The sequence below is a fragment of the Tiliqua scincoides genome, chromosome 4, assembly GCF_035046505.1.
Source record: "Tiliqua scincoides isolate rTilSci1 chromosome 4, rTilSci1.hap2, whole genome shotgun sequence".
NCBI classification, from domain to species: Eukaryota; Metazoa; Chordata; class Lepidosauria; order Squamata; family Scincidae; genus Tiliqua; species Tiliqua scincoides.
In genome coordinates this window covers 194,185,241-194,203,190 of record NC_089824.1, presented here as the reverse complement: position 1 = coordinate 194,203,190, position 17,950 = coordinate 194,185,241, and the positions used below count along the sequence as shown (strand labels likewise).

Below are 17,950 nucleotides of genomic sequence, written 5' to 3'. Positions count from 1 at the left end.
GAAGATGGCAATAATAGTAACTAGAAACCCATAGGAAAAACCTGTCACCCATATTCAGATACTAGCATACAGACTACGAAAACTGAAAAGCATTCACTAGGTTCCAGTGTCAATTGCCTGAGTTCTACCTGAGTGCTACTATCATGGCAGTGAGCATCAGTGCCAGAGTAATGGAAGATATAGCTTCCAACTTGGACCTGGGTGGTTCAAATCCCTGCTTAGCCATTCAGCCTAGTGGGCAGCTTTAGCGTACTCACTAGCTCTCAGTCTTAACTACCACAAAAGATTGTTGTAGGAATGAAATGGGCCCATGAGGTAAAATTATGAGGTAAAATTATGACAAAATAATTAAATAATATACTTTTGAATATGTCACTAGGACCAGTTTCAAGCAAGTGCCATTTCTGGGTTCATTGTGCAGCAGCACTACTTGGAATCACAATCTTCCTCTAGAGGTGCACTGCCAGAATGAAAAATAATCTGTCCCATGTTCTCTAACTGGTCATATTGACCATGGACTGTCCCAATTTTCTGGAACCTGTCCCTTATATCTTTTCTTATATTTTGTTTTTAGTACAGTATTGCCTATTGAGGGATGCCTTTTCAGCACTTGGTTAATGTTACTGCAATTAGCATTGTCATTCTGAAGGGATCAGCTCCCTCATAAGAACATAAGAACATAAGAACAGCCCCACTGGATCAGGCCATAGGCCCATCTAGTCCAGCTTCCTGTATCTCACAGCGGCCCACCAAATGCCCCAGGGAGCACACCAGATAACAAGAGACCTCATCCTGGTGCTCTCCCCTACATCTGGCATTCTGACTTAACCCATTCCTAAAATCAGGAGGTTGCGCATACACATCATGGCTTGTACCCCATAATGGATTTTTCCTCCAGAAACTCGTCCAATCCCCTTTTAAAGGCGTCTAGGCTAGACGCCAGCACCACATCCTGTGGCAGGGAGTTCCACAGACCGACCACGCGCTGAGTAAAGAAATATTTTCTTTTGTCCTAACCTGCCCAACACTCAATTTTAGTGGATGTCCCCTGGTTCTGGTATTATGTGAGAGTGTAAAGAGCATCTCCCTATCCACTCTGTCCATCCCCTGCATAATTTTGTATGTCTCAATCATGTCCCCCCTCAAGCGTCTCTTTTCTAGGCTGAAGAGGCCCAAACGCCGTAGCCTTTCCTCATAAGGAAGGTGCCCCAGCCCCGTAATCATCTTAGTCGCTCTCTTTTGCACCTTTTCCATTTCCACTATGTCTTTTTTGAGATGCGGCGACCAGAACTGGACACAATACTCCAGGTGTGGCCTTACCATAGATTTGTACAACGGCATTATAATACTAACCGTTTTGTTCTCAATACCCTTCCTAATGATCCCAAGCATAGAATTGGCCTTCTTCACTGCCGCCGCACATTGGGTCGACACTTTCATCGACCTGTCCACCACCACCCCAAGATCTCTCTCCTGACCTGTCACAGACAGCTCAGAACCCATCAGCCTATATCTAAAGTTTTGATTTTTTGCCCCAATGTGCATGACTTTACACTTACTGACATTGAAGCGCATCTGCCATTTTGCTGCCCATTCTGCCAGTCTGGAGAGATCCTTCTGGAGCTCCTCACAATCACTTCTGGTCTTTACCACTCGGAAAAGTTTGGTGTCATCTGCAAACTTAGCCACTTCACTGCTCAACCCTGTCTCCAGGTCATTTATGAAGAGGTTGAAAAGCACCGGTCCCAGGACAGATCCCTGGGGCACACCGCTTTTCACCTCTCTCCATTGTGAAAATTGCCCATTGACACCCACTCTCTGCTTCCTGGCCTCCAACCAGTTCTCAATCCAGGAGAGGACCTGTCCTCTAATTCCCTGACTGTGCAGTTTTTTCAGTAGCCTTTGGTGAGGGACCGTGTCAAACGCCTTCTGAAAGTCCAGATATATAATGTCCACGGGTTCTCCCGCATCCACATGCCTGTTGACCTTTTCAAAGAATTCTATAAGGTTTGTGAGGCAAGACTTACCCTTACAGAAGCCATGCTGACTCTCCCTCAGCAAGGCCTGTTCGTCTATGTGTTTTGAGATCCTATCTTTGATGAGGCATTCCACCATCTTACCCGGTATAGATGTTAGGCTGACCGGCCTATAGTTTCCCGGGTCCCCCCTCTTTCCCTTTTTAAAAATAGGCGTGACATTTGCTATCCTCCAATCTTCTGGTACCGTGGCCGTTTTGAGGGACAAGTTGCATACCTTAGTCAAGAGATCTGCAACTTCATTCTTCAATTCCTTAATAACCCTTGGGTGTATGCCATCAGGGCCCGGTGACTTATTGATCTTTAATTTATCAATGAGGTCTGAAACATCTTCTCTTTTAACCTCTATCTGACTTAACTCCTCGGTCAGGAGGGGCCGTTCGGGCAGCGGTATCTGCCCGAGGTCTTCTGCCATGAAGACAGATGCAAAGAACTCATTTAATTTCTCTGCCATCTCTAAGTCTCCTTTTATCTCTCCTTTCCCTCCCTCACCATCCAGAGGGCCAACCGCTTCTCTGGCGGGTTTCCTGCTTCTAACATATTTGAAGAAGCTTTTATTATTCCCCTTAATGTTGCTGGCCATGCGTTCCTCATAGTCTCGCTTGGCCTCCCCTATCACCTTCTTACATTTCTTTTGCCACAGTTTATGTTCCTTTTTATTCTCTTCATTAGGGCAAGACTTCCATTTACGGAAGGAAGCTTCCTTGCCCTTCACAGCCTCTCTAACTTGGCTGGTTAGCCATGCGGGCACCCTCCTGGATTTAGTGGAACCCTTCTTTCTTTGCGGTATACACCTCTGCTGGGCCTCTATTACTGTTGTTTTAAGCAGCCTCCATGCACTCTGGAGAGACTGGACTCTTTTTACCCTCCCTTTCAACCTCCTTCTAACCAGCCTCCTCATTTGAGGGAAGTCCGCCCGTCGGAAGTCAAGGGTTTTTGTTAGAGATTTGCCTGGTATTCTTCCCCCAACGTGCACGTCAAAACGGATTGCAGCATGATCACTGTTCCCCAATGGCTCAGTAACGTTTACATCTCTAACCAGGTCCTGCGTACCGCACAATATTAAATCCAGATTTCCTTAGAGAAGTTAAAGCTCAGACACAGGCGGATAGATGCACCATCTCTCTAGAGCAGTGGTTTTCACATGTTTAGCACCAGGACCCACTTTTTATAATGAAAATCTGTCAGGACCCACAGGTAGGGATGTCATGACTGAAAGTGACATCTAGCAGGAAAAATTTTTGCAATCCTATCCACACTTACACGTGTGTAAGTCCCACTTACTATCATTGCTAAAAGCATATACATAGGAGCCTCTTGAAAGTACAGATCTGTAACATTCCCCAAATGTAGTCATATACCAGTCTAATATATTAAAAACAAAATATTGAAATGGAGACCCACCTGAAATTGGCTCACAATCCACCTAGTGGGTCCCGACCCACAATTTGAGAAACACTGCTCTAGAGCATATGTAAGTAAACACATCTTCATGAGCACTAAGGTACCAATGCCACACACAGCCCACGCACATTTCACCCACTGCAAGGGTAGGGGGCAGTGACTGCACTAGTCTTTGAGGAAGAGAACTCAATTGTGGTCTCTTTCTCTACATCCTTCCCCTCCCCTCTAGAGTTCTTCAAATGCAGTCAGTTGCCTCAGTTACTATCTCTCAAATATGCGTTGTAGAAAGTGCTGTTTACAGGGTGACAGGTGTCCAGGGGTCCTGCGAGTACCACCAGACAACACATCAAGTACCACTGATGGTACCCGTACCAATGGTTGTAAAACACTGGACTAAGCACAGTCTTGTGCATGCCTACAAGTGCATGTCTTGTGCATGTCTAAACTTGTGTATATCCACAATTTTGAGGGTGTCTACAAGTACGTGTCTTGTGCAAGCACATGTCTTGTGCGCGTGAAAAACCTTGTGCATGTCCACAGTCCTGAGCGTGCCTTGAAGTGCGCGCCTCGTGCAAGCACATGTCTCGCGCACGTGTAAAACCTTGTGCGTGTCCACAGTCCTGAGCGTGTCTGCTCAGAGAAGTCTCACTGAGTTTAATGGGCCTGACTCCCAGGCGTGTGCAGGGCTGCAGCCTGGAGGAAGGCGTGGGGAAGGCCAGCCCCATCAACTCAGAGGGGCTCGCAGGTCACCAGGTCAGACTCCAGTCCCAGTCCCAGCCCTGAGAGCGGAACCCTTGGAACAGGGCCGCGGGAGCTGCTCGGGCTGCTTTCGTGGCCGGAACAGCTGCGCCTGCCTTCCGCCGTCTCTATGGTCGCCCACCGGAAGTGGCTGATGCTTGCCCGCCGTGCGCTGGATGCGGTGAGCGGAGCGCGTGCGGTTTCTGTCGGCTCCGGGTGGGGGACTCTCAGCCCCGCAGAGGGTGGCGCTCTCTCAGCCCCGCTGGAGCCACGAGCTGCAGGCGCTTGGAACGCCCCTCGCCAGCGGCCTCGCCTCTCAGGCAGGGCTGCTGCTGCTGCTCCTCCTCCTCTCCCCCTCCCCCCCGACAGGGGCCCGCCAGGCAGACATTCAGCAGGTGCAGCTTCCTCCACACTCAGGACAGAATCTTAGACATTCAGCTTTTAGGACAGACCGAAGAAAGTGCTTCTTTACCCAGAGTGTCACTGGTCTGTGGAACTCCCTGCCACAGGACGTGGGATGGCATCTGACCTGGATGCCTTTCAAAGGGGACAGATTTCTGGAGGAAAAGCCCATCCTGGATTTACCCAGCATGTAATTAGTCCGTGGAACTCCTTACCACAGGATGTGGGGGGTGGCATCTGGCCTTTAACCCATTTCTGCCTGGCCCACAGGTGTACACATTTGGTCCCTGTTGTGGATGTGCAACGTTGAGCAGAAATGGCTCAAAAGGGAATTGGACAGATTTCTGGAGGAAAAGTCCATCATGGGTTACAAGCCATGATGTGTGTGTGCAACCTCCTGATTTTAGAAGTGGGCTGCCTCAGAATGCCAGATGCAGGGGAGGGTATCAGGATGCAGGTCTCTTGTTGTCTTGTGTGCTCCCTGAGGCATTTGGTGGGTCACTGTGAGATGCAGGAAGCTGGACTAGATGGGCTTTTGCCTGATCCAGTGGGGCTGCTCTTATGTTCTTACAACGCCATGTATATTCTTAGCAGTAGTAAAAATTCAGGGCCAATAGTTTGTTTATAGGTGTTTCCTATAATCGTCTCCCTGACAAAGCTCATGAAGATGCCTATGTGGAAGGGGCAGTCCATGTTTTTCATAACTGTTCTTTGGATCCATTATAGAAACATTCGTGATTTTGTCAAATCTTTTATATAGTTGAGTAATTTGGACACCCAGTTGCCACTTCACCAGTTGGCACTGTATGTCTCACAACATGGAAAGCCTGAGACAGTCTTCTTGGAACTTGTTTGGTCAGCTTCCCTTTTATTTTGGTGGTGCATTTATTGTGTGCCGTACTAGTAATTGTGTTCAATTGCTGTTTGCTTCACCCTTGCTAGATTCACAGTCCCCACAGGACCAGCGCAGATGATGGAAATGCAGATGGATCAAGATTTAGCCAAGCGGCTCTTTTTTGAGGGTGCCACTGTTGTGATTTTGAACATGCCAGAAGGAACAGAGTTTGGCATTGACTACAACACTTGGCAAGTGGGCCCCAAGTTCCGAGGAGTTAAGATGATCCCCCCAGGTATTCATTTCCTTCACTACAGCTCTGTTGACAAAATCAATACAAAAGAAAGTGGTCCTCGCACTGGCTTCTTCTTGAATTTGCAGCAGCGAGATCTGCGACTGCTGCGCTGGGACCAAGCCAAAGAAGAAGTGGACCTCACCCCAGCACCTGACAATGAGATTGAAGCTATGAGGGCTAATCTGCAGGAGATGGACAAATTTCTGGGTCCCTACCCCTACGACACTCTTAAAAAATGGATCTCCCTCACTAACTTCATTAATGAATTGGCGATCCAAAGGCTGCAGCCAGAAAGTGGACAGATATGTGCCTTTTCAGAGGTCCTGCCTGTTTTGCCTGGAAAGTATACGAAAGACCGGGTTGAACAGAACCTGCCCAGATATGACACAGAGTGCAAAAGCTATGCAGAAGGTCTGGCCAGGCTGCCTAAAATGCAGCTGAAAGCTGGCACTGAGATCAGGTTCACAGAAATCCCTAAACAAATGTACCCTGAAGGTGCTACACCTGAAGAAGTTACCAGGCACAGCATGGATCTCAGCTATGCCCTGGAGACTGTGATCAATAAACAGTATGCCAGCAATTCCCAAGATGTGCTTGGTGAGTAAATCTCTTCTCACAGAAGTTGTTTGTCATGTTGCTTTCACAGGAACATTGGGAGTAAATGTTTCTGAAAGCATAACGTCTGAATTGTAATACATACATTTATTTCAGAGAGAGGTGGAACTTCTAGAGCCTGTTCCGTTGTTTTGCAGCACTTGGGTGTTCTTCCCAACATCAGTGCACATGTTATATAGTGCAGTTTGCAGCTGCAGATGTATTTATCCCTTTCCAAAGTGACCTGAGAACTATCTCTTTGCTATTACTGATTAAAGGTTACTTTTGAAATGCATTGAAAAGAGATGCAGAGGAAAGTTACTGTTTTGGGAACATTTCAAATTGTGCCAATCAGCTTTTTGTAGTTTGGAAAAGGATGCAGGTATGTTGGCAAGTGGGACAGACTGAAGAGTCTTCCCAGGCATGACGTTGTGCCTAAGCCAATTCATAAATTATCCTACAACAGGACTGTTTTTTCACCCTTGACTTATTAAACAAAGATGTGGAACAAAGAGAACAAATAAATTTTAAAAGCCAGCAGCTTCTCGTGTGCAGTATCGGTGACCCCTAGTGGTAAGGCCATGACACTGCTTTGATAAATATAATGTGACATCCAATATTTAATTACTTATTAGAGGCAGTTGGCTGGTGTTTCTTATAGTGGTACCTTAAATATCTCTTTTCATTCTTGAAAAGAGAAATTACCACCATATGCCAGAGCCTGGTTAGAAACTCATTCTTGAATAACGTACTCTTAAGTAGCAAGGGGAGAGAACTATGAAACAAGCTGGCATGGTGATGATCACATTAAGATTATACTTGGGTATATGTGTAAAAACTATACAAATCCTTGCTTTTTTCTATGAATTTTTTCAAGAGTAGAACAATTGGTATTATATATACAGTAAATGTAGTTTAATCCCTTGATTACTTCTACATTTTTCACACATTCTAAATTGTGATCACTACCCATTTCCAGTTTCGCAATCGCATTCAGGAAGCGGGTTGCTATTGCAACTTTCACTATTTACAAACTGCAGGAAGCCCTCCAGAGCACTCTGCGCGGTTCCCTGCACCCCCCTGACCTTGGCAGGAGGTATGTTCTGTTAGGGGAAAAAAGCCCCTCCTGCAGCAGTGTGATCCTGAGGATTGCGTTGCTAACTTTTTTCCCATGCCCACACAAACATATCTCAAGAGATTTACTCCCAAGAAGTTTGAGAACCCCTGTACAGGTGGACATTCATTATCCATGAGGGTTCCGTTCCTAGAAACCTTGTGGATGCCGAATTCTGCGTGATATCAAATCACACAAATTTCAGGGTCTACTGAGCTCCAAACGCAACCGAAGCCTTACTCTGGTTGCGTCCAGAGCTGTTCTGAGGCCCTTGGAGGTCATGTGCAACCTCCACAGACCTCAAAATGGCTTCTGGAGGTCCTGGAAGGACACTTCCAGTTTTTGATGAAAAACTGGAAGTGCTGTTCTAAGACCTCCAGAGGCCTTTCTGAGGCCCCCAAAAGCTTCGGAAGGCGCTCCGAAAGCATCAGAAGGCGAAACTGGAAGTCTCAGAAAGGCGCCTGGAGGTCCTAGAAGGGCACTTCCAGTATTCAGCCGAAAACTGGAAGTGCCCTTCTAGGACCTCCAGAGGCCATTCCAAGGTCCATGGAGACTGTGCGCAGCCTCCACAGGCCTCAGAAGAGCCTCTGGAGGCAAGGCTTCAGGCTGGACCAAGGCTTCTGGACCATCAAGCACTGGGATAGACAAATTCCTTATGAAAATATAATGCAGGATATTTGAAAGTAATTTAAAATTAACACTATATGTGTTCTTTGAAGGAAGAACTGGCGGAGAAAGATGAAATGCCGGTTATATACCACTTTGTTGCAAAAAATGTTCACAAGGCAGTTCATATAGCAAAACATTTTGAGATACAGTTTAGCATAGACAGGTGTTCCCCCCTGCTGTATCTGCAGATCTGGTATCTGTGGTTTCAGGTACCCACAATTTTCTGCTGCCACCCCTCACCAATTACCTTCTGTTTTGTTTTTTCACAATCAGGCATGTTTCCTGCTTTTACAGATGCTATAAGAGTAAAGCAACAAGCAGGAAGGCAGGCAGCCTGCATGCTGGGGTTGGGGGAAAGAGAACGTTAACAGGAAGCAGTACATATATGTGAATATAATTTGAAGTTGGTTATGTAATTTTGTGGCTACTGGGTAATTATATTAATTGTTGATTTAAACAGGTTGAAAATGATTTTGTTAGAGATGACCTTATATTTGAATTATATCTTTGATGATGATAATAATAACAATAATGATAATAATAAAAGAGATCATACCTGTTTTATGTCTCTAGTTTTGTGCAAACAGAATAGCAGTAGCTCTCAATCTGCTCTGAAAATCACTTGTCAATGCTCTGACTCCTTTGGCTAAGACATTTCTCTTCATCATGTAGTAATAGAAGTTTTGTAATGGCCTCTGCCACTTTTGAACAACAAAGGGATAAGAAAGGTCAGTGCAGGGAATGACATCTGCATGCAGACTCAAAAGCAATGTACCCTTTATTCATGCCATCAGAACTCAAACATTTCCTGTTTCTGTTCCTTCCCCCTCCCCTTTCTTTCATCGGTGGGACCTTTCTAGGGGAGCTGCAGTTTGCCTTCATCTGCTTTCTGATTGGGAATGTATATGAAGCATTTGAACACTGGAAAAAGCTCCTGAATCTTTTATGCAGGTCAGAAGATGCCATAGTGAAGCATCAAGCTCTGTTCAGCAACCTCATTTCTGTTCTGTATCATCAGCTCAGTGAAATTCCAGCTGATTTCTTTGTGGACATAGTCTCCCACGACAACTTCTTAACCAACACATTACAGGTGAGTAGGTTGGAAACAGTGGTGAGTTGCTTGGATGTGAAAAATGCAACATCAAATTAAAGGATGGCTCTCACATAATGGAAATGGATTATTTTTGCTATTTGGCATATATTTAAAATGCCTTGCTATTTTGCTGTTAAAGGAACTCTAAAACAAAATTCAGTTTTTTGATTTGGCCAGAACCAGATGTTACAAGGATTGCAGAGCGCCCCTTGAAGTGGCAACTTCACATCACTTCCTCCCTCCTCTTTCCAGAGTAGGGCATTAAGACAATTTGTGATTTATTTTATTTTGAAAGATTTATATCTCATCTCAAAGAGACTCAAGGTGACAAACAACATAATTAAAAAAAAAAGAAAGCCATAATATATCCGTGATATAATAAAGCAATAAAATGTAGTACTGTACAGTAGATCAGTTAAAAGCAACCCTAAAGGGAGATTGGAGACCATATCAACAAATATACCCAGGGAAAGCCTAACCAAACAAAAGTGTCTTCAGAACATGCTGAAAAGAAGGGAGGGAGTACAATGAACCTCCCAGAAAAAAACAAATTCCTCAAGGAAGTACCACCACTAAAAACACCCTCCTACCTGTTCCCTCCCACCACACCCCTGAAAGTTATAGGAAACGCAGGAGGGTTCCTCTCTCAGAGGTCCTCAGGACACATAGATTCAAGTGGAAGAATTTGTGAATGTGCCACCACATTGTGGATTTCTCCATATTATTGGCCATGATGACATAAGGCAGTGGTTCTCAAACTCTCTGGGAGAGTTTGAGAGCCACTAAGTTCTTGCGTAGGCGGGAGGGGGGAGGCAGCAGGGGTGGGGGAAGGCAGCGGCGCGATTCCCAGGATCATGCCGCTCGGGGGCTGCAGGGGCTTGGGTGCATGTACCCAAGCCCCTGCAGGCTCCCAGGTGTGTGGAGAGCCCAGTGCGACCTGCAGCAGGGCCCCCCACAGCAGTGAAAATAGATGCGGAGTGATCACCGTGATAACTTCGCATCTACTTTCACTGCTTGGGCATGTGCACCCAAGCCCCTGCAGCCCCCCTGAGGGGCACGATCCTGGGGATCGTGCTGCTGCCTCCTCCCTGCCTCCAGGCTGCCCTCACCCCTTAAGGGGGCAGGGGCCAGGGCCCACAGGCTGGGGCGTCGTGACGTCCCAGTTTGAACAGCCCTGACATAAGGGAATTGGAAGCTGTACCATTTCATGACGTCACACTGTGCATTGCCTTAACTGTCCATTACAGCGATAAGAGGGGGAGCACAACATTTTTCTTGATAGGCTCTAAATGTTTAAATTAAATTATGTTTATTTTATAAATATAAATATTGTAATTTAAAGAGATACGAGTATGCTATATGACCAGCATGTTTATCACCTCTCATTCTGCTCTTATTGAGTTTTGCTCTTTGAGACGGAAAAATCCTTATTAAAAAAGCATGAGAGAGCTTTATTCTAAGCAGCAACTAGTTATGAACCGCTGTGAGTGACTTGTAAGCCTTGCTTCAGCATCTACATCCCTTGCTGATGAGCTTAGATATGTGACTTTTGGGGAGCTCATAGTCTTTGCTCCACCAAATCCAGAACCCAGCGCCGGGCCTCATGGCCCAACGCGGGGCCTCTCAACTGTGCATTGGCTAAATAGCTAGTGCAGACTTCAGTAGTCCAATTGTGAGGCTTGCTCCCTTACCCAGGGGAAGGGGTAATTTAGTTAGATGGTGGCAATCGATCTTACTGAAAATCTTCAGTGAAGCATCAAAGTGAAAATATACAGCAAGTTTTAAAAAAATATATCCCCCTTTTTGTAGAATTGAATTGTTTATTTGGGAGGATCCCAGTGGATGATCTAAAAATGTGCCCTCACCCACATTTTCCTTGTACAGCAAGTGACAGCAGCTGAAAGATGGGTCAGATCCATTTACCATCATTGCAGCTGCTATAGGACATCTGCGTACTGCTCCAAAGACAGGACCCACATCCGATCTTCCAATATTCCATGTAGAATCATTTTGCTTATGAATGATTTTTAACGTTTGCTATGTTTTTGTAGTGATTTGTTCCAAATGCTTGTCAGTTGCCTTTGTCAGTTGCCTTGAGCATTCTAAAGGAAAGACAGGATCTAAACAAACAAACAAAAAGTACAAATCCCATGTCTGAGGTACCCCAGTGTGATTCCTGCCTAACCTTTGCTGGAACACATCTCCAAGGAAGAAGACTACAGAGGTCCCTTGAGGCAGCTGGATTTCTGCTTTTGCTTTTGTCCTCACAAACTCCATTTGGACTTACTCATGGGATCTACTTATGAGAGAGCTATTCAGGGCAATTACAAAGTAGAGCAAGATGGAATAAACATGGTAGCCAAGTGCCATCTTTAGAATAATCAAGTAGCATTTGAAAGCACACAACTTTTAAATAATTTGCACGTCCAGATTAAGCCATTTCTGCCCTACATTGCATATATGCAACAAGGACCAAATGTGTACATTTATGGGTCAGGCAAAAATGTTAAAATAAGAGACCAGTATCCAAAGAGGCACACATGCGAAGCTCTTCAAGGTACGTGCAGAGGAGTTGCCTGCATCCCTGTTGCCTGTTGTTCAGCAGCAGCCCCACATGTCACATCAAATGCAGTTCCGGAGGGTCTTCAGACCTTCAGAGTTTGATTCTGGGGAGAGCTGCATTAGGAAAGGAGCTAAATCCTGAGAGAGAGAAGAGAAATGGCCCTATTTAGCTGTTCAGTGTTGTTTGTTCTCTACAACTGACGCAGCTACAACAATTGTGTCAACACATTGAAATTCAATCAGGCTGTATAATTATAGGTTGCTTCATTCCAGCATTGAGGCTGAAGAGAAACAATACAAAAATGTTACCAGACAGCTGGAGGAGGCTTCTCCTAGCTGCTTTATGACAGTTATTTGCAAGAGTTGTTGACAGCAGGTGGCAATTGGCAGTGCTCAAGTAAGTCACTCACCAAGCATGCATCTGTCTATCCGTTAGACTTAAGAAAGTGTTGCCGTTCTTTTGTTTGCTGCTGGAGACTTAGGGAAAGACCTTCAAAGAAGCGACCCCACAGAAGTTCTGTTTGAATTTCTTGGCTGTTTCTCTCATTATCGCACATTGAAGGAATCCTTCCACAACTCATTTCTGTGTTGCAGTTGGTGTAGTGAGTAGAGTGTCCAGCGTGGACCACAGACACCTAGGTTCAGATCCCTGCACAGTCACGAAGCTGACTAGGTGACTCTGAACCAGTCATTATTTCTAGGCCTAACCTACCTTGCAAGGCTGTTCTGTGAATAAAACAGGGTAATTTCCTTTTCTGAACTCCTTGTCATAAGGTACATATGTAATGAATAAAATTGCAAGGTGGGAAGGATTTGTTTATGTGTCTACCAACAGGCAAAGCATAAGCATAGTATATGGGCTGGTGCATTCGTTCTGTCACAGCCTTTTAGTGCTTGCTGATGGTTGGGAGGTGTTATTTTATAAATGTCATGAGCAACTTCCTCACTACCTGAATTCCGCTTGAACTATTTTCTAGCTCTTCATTCTAGTGCAAGATGTGCTTCATTCCTCTCTTATAACATATGCCTGGCTCCAGCTTATTGTTCACTGGATGACAGTGTTAAAAATGTGATTGCATTTGGCAAAGTGGCAGAGTAAAAAACGAGTTCTCTTTAGTAATGCTGTAATACAAAATTGAGACTAAATTATGCAAATATGTTCCATTTTGTAAAGTGTAAACATATTAACATTGGCTGCTTTTCAACTGGCTGAACATACTTAAGCAAATTACATATAAGGATTGCAGATGAAAGGTTTTTTGTGTGTGATGGCAGTAGGGGAAGATGGAACAATGGGTATGTGACAAGCCCTTTTTGAGACTCTGAGAGCCGCAGGGTGGAATGTGCATCCTAGGCCCCCACATCCTCCTCACTGCTCCCTGTGATGATCTCACTTTTCTTTAGTTGGAATGTACTGTTTGTCTGAGTTGGTGTGGCCCCTTCCCTGTGTGAGGCTAGGGCAGCTGCCCCGCCCCAGGGCCAGGGCGCCAATGCATTGTAGGATTCTTTGGATAAGGCAAAATGATTCAAACTCATTAAGGAATTGTCTGTCAACCAGGGCACAGAAGCTCCACCCCTTAAAACACTGAACTCTGGAACTTTTCTCAGTTACCCTCTGCATGTTTTTAATTGTTACTCCAAACCCTGGGGACTTTAAAACTTGATTTTAAAAAATGAAACAACATAAAAGGTAAGATTATCAGATATTGGTCACCAGATTCTACACAGAAAACTAACAGCCCTGCACAGTGGGCAGAAAGACTGCACGGTTTGTTTTTATCCTAGCAGCACCTTTTGAAAACCATCCACTGGGCTTTAACCCCCATGAACTTTTGCATTATCTTACCATGCTGGTGAAGTGGATAAAGCACAAAATTATAGGTTTCCATTTTGTAACCAGGATCACTTCTCATAAAACAAGGGTTTTAGTAGGGTCAGGTACTTCACACTATGAAGCTTGGGGGAAATGATGGACATGTACAAGGCAGTGAACCATGCTGTTAACTTTCAGTGTGTTCTCCTGCTGACTGTAGTGGGTCTTGTTTGCTTTGTTTCATCTTGCAATGGAAATGCCTTTGCTTTGGGCCATCAGTCTGTTGCCTTGGAAATGAATTATGTGTAACAAATTTAGCAGGGTGGTAGAAGAGATGAGCTCGGAGATTGAATGTTCTTGTTTAATCAGACGTACTTGTGATAATTCAGACATGTCAAGGAAAATACCAAATGTGTGAGAAGTAAACAAATGTCTATGTGAGAGACTAAAATCTTTTTCAAAATAAGGATTAAAATTGGTTATGTTAGTCAATTATAGCCTTTAAATTGATTAAAAACTGTCCCTGATTAATCAGGAAGCAGGTTTTTTCCCCCCTTCATGGTTAATTATTTTTAAGAAAAGTGCTTACAAAACTCATGGCCATACAAGGAGAAGGATTCTTTCTTTCTCACAAGAGGGGATGAGTCCTGATGTCTTTTGTGGCATGTGTATCATCTAAACACAGAAGGCTTTAGTCTTTGGAACTGTTATTTCAGCCACATGCAAATTTATAGAAATTTAATGAGTTAAATCTCATCTGAGTAATTGGCCATGATTTCTTTGGTCATGTGATCATCTTGGTTCACTGTTCAGACATCAATAGGAATTACTATATTGGGTATTGTTTGAGATTTTAATTTCTGCACAACTGTTCGGAGACCTCCCCTTCCTGCATTCCATTCAGATTACTGAGGAAAAACGGGTACTGGTTGGCTCAGTCTCATCTGGAAGGTGGCTCAGAACTCTACAATCTTTAAGGCTAGCTGTGATTAGATTTGGCGGGCCTATCAGGACTTTGCAGGGATGGATCAGGTCCCTTCAGGCATATTAGGTTTAAACTGTTGGCATGTTCTTCTTTGCTGTGTACTTTACCTGTGTATGCCTACCATTTTTGCTCCTAGCTTTCTCCATGTTTTCAAACACAGAAAAAAGGAGAGGGCTGCAATAATCCTGTTTGCTAAAATGTTGTCATTTCATTTATTTATTTCCTAGTTGTCTTTTCAAAAGAAAATCTATGATACACAAAGGCCGAGACAATAATAAAGACAAAAACTCAAACAATTGAAGAACACCAGAACAGCAACAGAAATACAAATAATCAGTCTGAAAACTACCATCATTTATTTCTATGTAAACCACTTGGTGAACTATTCCATTGAAAAGGGGTGTATAAATATGCTTAATGTCACATGTATGTGACATCATAATGATTAAAATAGTGATAGCAAACGGAAAAAAACAGCAAATGCATATACACACGGTAATCACAAAAAGCCAATATACATATATGTACTACCAACAGGGGCTAACAAATGAAGCTACAGTAAAAAAATGATATCCTCCCACCAGTCAGCTCCAGTCATCACAGGCTGCCCTCTTGTTGCAGTCTGAATAAAGCCCTCAAAACCAAACTTTAAAGCACTGGAGGCAAGGGATCAAAAGATACTCTTCCAGAGTAAGCTCATTCTTTTACAATGGGCCCAACCTGGTTCTGGCACAAACTATTATGGGCTATCCCCATTTCCACCCCAAAAGGTGTTATTTCCTCTCCCTCCCCCCCCCCCCCTGTCAACGCCTGCTGGTGGCAATGACAGCCAAACTTCTATAACCCAGCCCAGTGCATAATCACAAACCTGATGAGCCAGTTCTGGATTGCTGGGCAGTCAGTTAAATTCTCAACCACCTGCCTAGCTTGATGCCTCAAGCAGGTCTCCTCAGGTGTCAGTTGTCCTCCTAAGGTCTAAGAAGAAAAGTACCAGAGCAGGAGAGGGCAGATGGCAAAGTACTTCATCCCATACCCCTGATGCTGTCGCTAGAGCCTTTGTCAGTGCCCAAGATTTTTACAGTCCAGTTCACAGGATAATCACAAAATGGATGTTGACACATTTGTTGTGCTAATGTAGGACAGTGTATTGCTGCATAGAGGATTAGAAATGCTGGACTTCAAAGCCGTTTTCTGGTTAGGAAGTTAGGAATAAACTTGCTGATTTGCCATAGATCTTGTGTACTTTTCCTATCTTAATGTTAGGGTTCACTTGTCAAGAGAAAAGCTTCAGTAGATGCTTCCCCTCCCCATAAGTGGGGAGGATGAATGTTAATTATTAATTAATAACAGTATTTATATACCGCTTTTCAACTAAAAGTTCACAAAGCAGTTTACAGAGAAAAATCAAATAACTAAATGGCTCCCTGTCCCAAAAGGGCTCACAATCTAAAAAGATGCAAATGAATACCAGCAGACAGCCACCAGAACAGACACTGCTGGGGTGAGATGGGCCAGTTGGATAAATTCTTATTTATGTACTAAACTCACTGAGCTTTTTATACTGTTTCACTAACTGACAAGGCCTGTGTTTTTCTAGGTGTTCTTCTCCTACACCTGCAGCCCATCTGTTGACAGGACTCTGAGGAAGAAGGCAGAGCGATTCAAGGCTCACCTCACTAAGAAATTCAAGTGGGACTTTGAGGCTGAACCAGATGACTGCGCCCCAGTAGTAGTTGAGCTGCCTGAAGGGGCCATTCTGGGCTGAAAGAGGATCTCCCTGTTTTGTTTTTAGCTCCCTTTTGTATTCTTAAACTTGTTTTCATTTTGCATTTAACCATGCAACACATACTTCTTGTTCTACCTCCCTCCCCATCTCCTTGGCTGCTCCAAGAAATCCAGAAAGACCACCAACTCTCTTCCCACTGAAAATAGATCACATTCTGGAAATTGTACCTGAGGTTACATGAAGGTCTTCCTCTAAATTAAACAAGTAGTGTGTTAGTTCTTCAGTGGCTAGTTTCAGTTGAGCTCTTTTGTGACTCTTTTATGGACACACTTTTGTGTGGTGAAGACTCTTCATTTTAGACAGCAGTACTTCATTCCTGACTTGTTTATTCTCCAGTTCAGTGCTTTATAACTGGGGAAATGATAAGCTGAATGGCCTTGTACACAGAAGGCGGTACATCATTGTCTAGTATATGCCCGAGTTGAGCAATGCTGTATAAAGATGTCTTATAAACGCTGCAAATGAAGTTTGCCCACACAACTCAGCGTGTCATTCTTTGTAACTGTTCAAGGTTTTGCTGCTGTTGCGGACTTTTTCAAGTGGAGCTTTACAATGCCATACTCCACGTTCTGGAATTATTCCCATTCCATCCTCTTTGCACTCTTACCCCATCTCTCATCAGCCTAGCAGGGGATTTTCCTAGATTTTGCTGGGACAACAGAAAAGCCCAAGTGGAGCAAATTTATAGTAAATGCGAAACTTAGGATTTAATTGGTGACTGTGTCCTGTATAAGCCATTCTTAAAAAGCTGCACTGAATGTTCCCATTTTTTTTTACTTATGTCCTCTCTCAGGCTAGGCAAGGATTTCCTGTTGTTACTTCAGTGCTATGAAAATCCTGTCAAACAGCCTGCAGCAAGCACGCTGTCTATTGTTCTCTTTGATTGCCTTCTCTGGGGTGCAGGATGACACCAAACTTTTCAGACAGGACTCCCCACTGTGAAGTGATTTAGTGGCTAGTCTTGCTCATTCCTTTCTAAGCTATTAGACTTCTTCAAGAGTTGGTATGTGTATCTAAGAAGATAACCTGCTTGTTAGTCTTTAGCACGCAGTAAATTTCCTTGTCTTAGCTTTTCCTACAGTCTATTCTATCTGTATTTTAAGTAAGGCATGGGCTCAGCTGTGGTTGGCACTGCTGTGATGGGGGTAGAACACTTGTTATGTATGCCCCTCCAGGCAAAGTGTCTGTTTCATATGCAAGCTAGGTGGTGTACTTGACATATACAGGTATCAGTTACCATTCATTTTGTGAAAGAGCCCAATAGTTTTGGTCTCTTCCTATAACTGTACAAACTGGATATAAGAAGAAATCAGGCATAACAATCCAGGATGACCCACCCATACAAAGTACAGCATATGTGATTGTGGTTTTGAAAAGGGGTGTTCAAGGTATACAACAGTGGGTTGTTTCTGAAGTAGGACTCTTGGAACTTTGTTGGGCCTTCAGTGCCTGGGAGAACAGAAATGTGGTTCCTCAGTTGGGCAGATTTAATGGCTTTAGATAAATCTGTAGCCACATGTGAAAAACTGTATACAGTAGTTCTGATTGTTGTTGTTGGCAACCTTCAGTCTCGAGAGACTATGGTATCGTGCTCTGAAAGGTGGTTTTGGAACATCGTCTTGTG

At 44.1% G+C, this 17,950-nt stretch overlaps 1 protein-coding gene across 3 annotated transcripts; it reads left to right on the top strand.

Moving 5' to 3' along the window:
- Window positions 1–4,292: 4,292 nt before the first annotated feature.
- AAR2 (AAR2 splicing factor) lies at window positions 4,293–17,246 on the top strand. Of its 3 annotated transcripts, none has more exons than XM_066625509.1 (4): window positions 4,293–4,359; window positions 5,523–6,307; window positions 8,948–9,177; window positions 16,138–17,246. In XM_066625509.1, exons 1-4 carry the CDS (start codon window positions 4,355–4,357, stop codon window positions 16,303–16,305), a joined length of 1,188 nt encoding a protein of 395 aa, XP_066481606.1. In that variant the 5' UTR covers window positions 4,293–4,354; the 3' UTR covers window positions 16,306–17,246. The 3 variants fall into 3 exon arrangements, with proteins under 3 accessions (XP_066481606.1, XP_066481607.1, XP_066481605.1); XM_066625510.1 differs by lacking the exon at window positions 4,293–4,359 and adding an exon at window positions 4,366–4,573; XM_066625508.1 differs by lacking the exon at window positions 4,293–4,359 and adding an exon at window positions 4,588–4,770.
- Window positions 17,247–17,950: the final 704 nt, after the last annotated feature.

Excerpts from the sequence above, each read along its gene's own strand:
- AAR2 (XM_066625508.1), top strand. The coding sequence starts at position 4,712 with ATGCCTTTCAAAGGGGACAGATTTCTGGAGGAAAAGCCCATCCTGGAT. Across the intron at positions 6,308-8,947 it reads CAATTCCCAAGATGTGCTTG|GGGAGCTGCAGTTTGCCTTC; the intron begins GTGAGTAAATCT and ends GGACCTTTCTAG. Across the intron at positions 9,178-16,137 it reads TCTTAACCAACACATTACAG|GTGTTCTTCTCCTACACCTG; the intron begins GTGAGTAGGTTG and ends GTGTTTTTCTAG.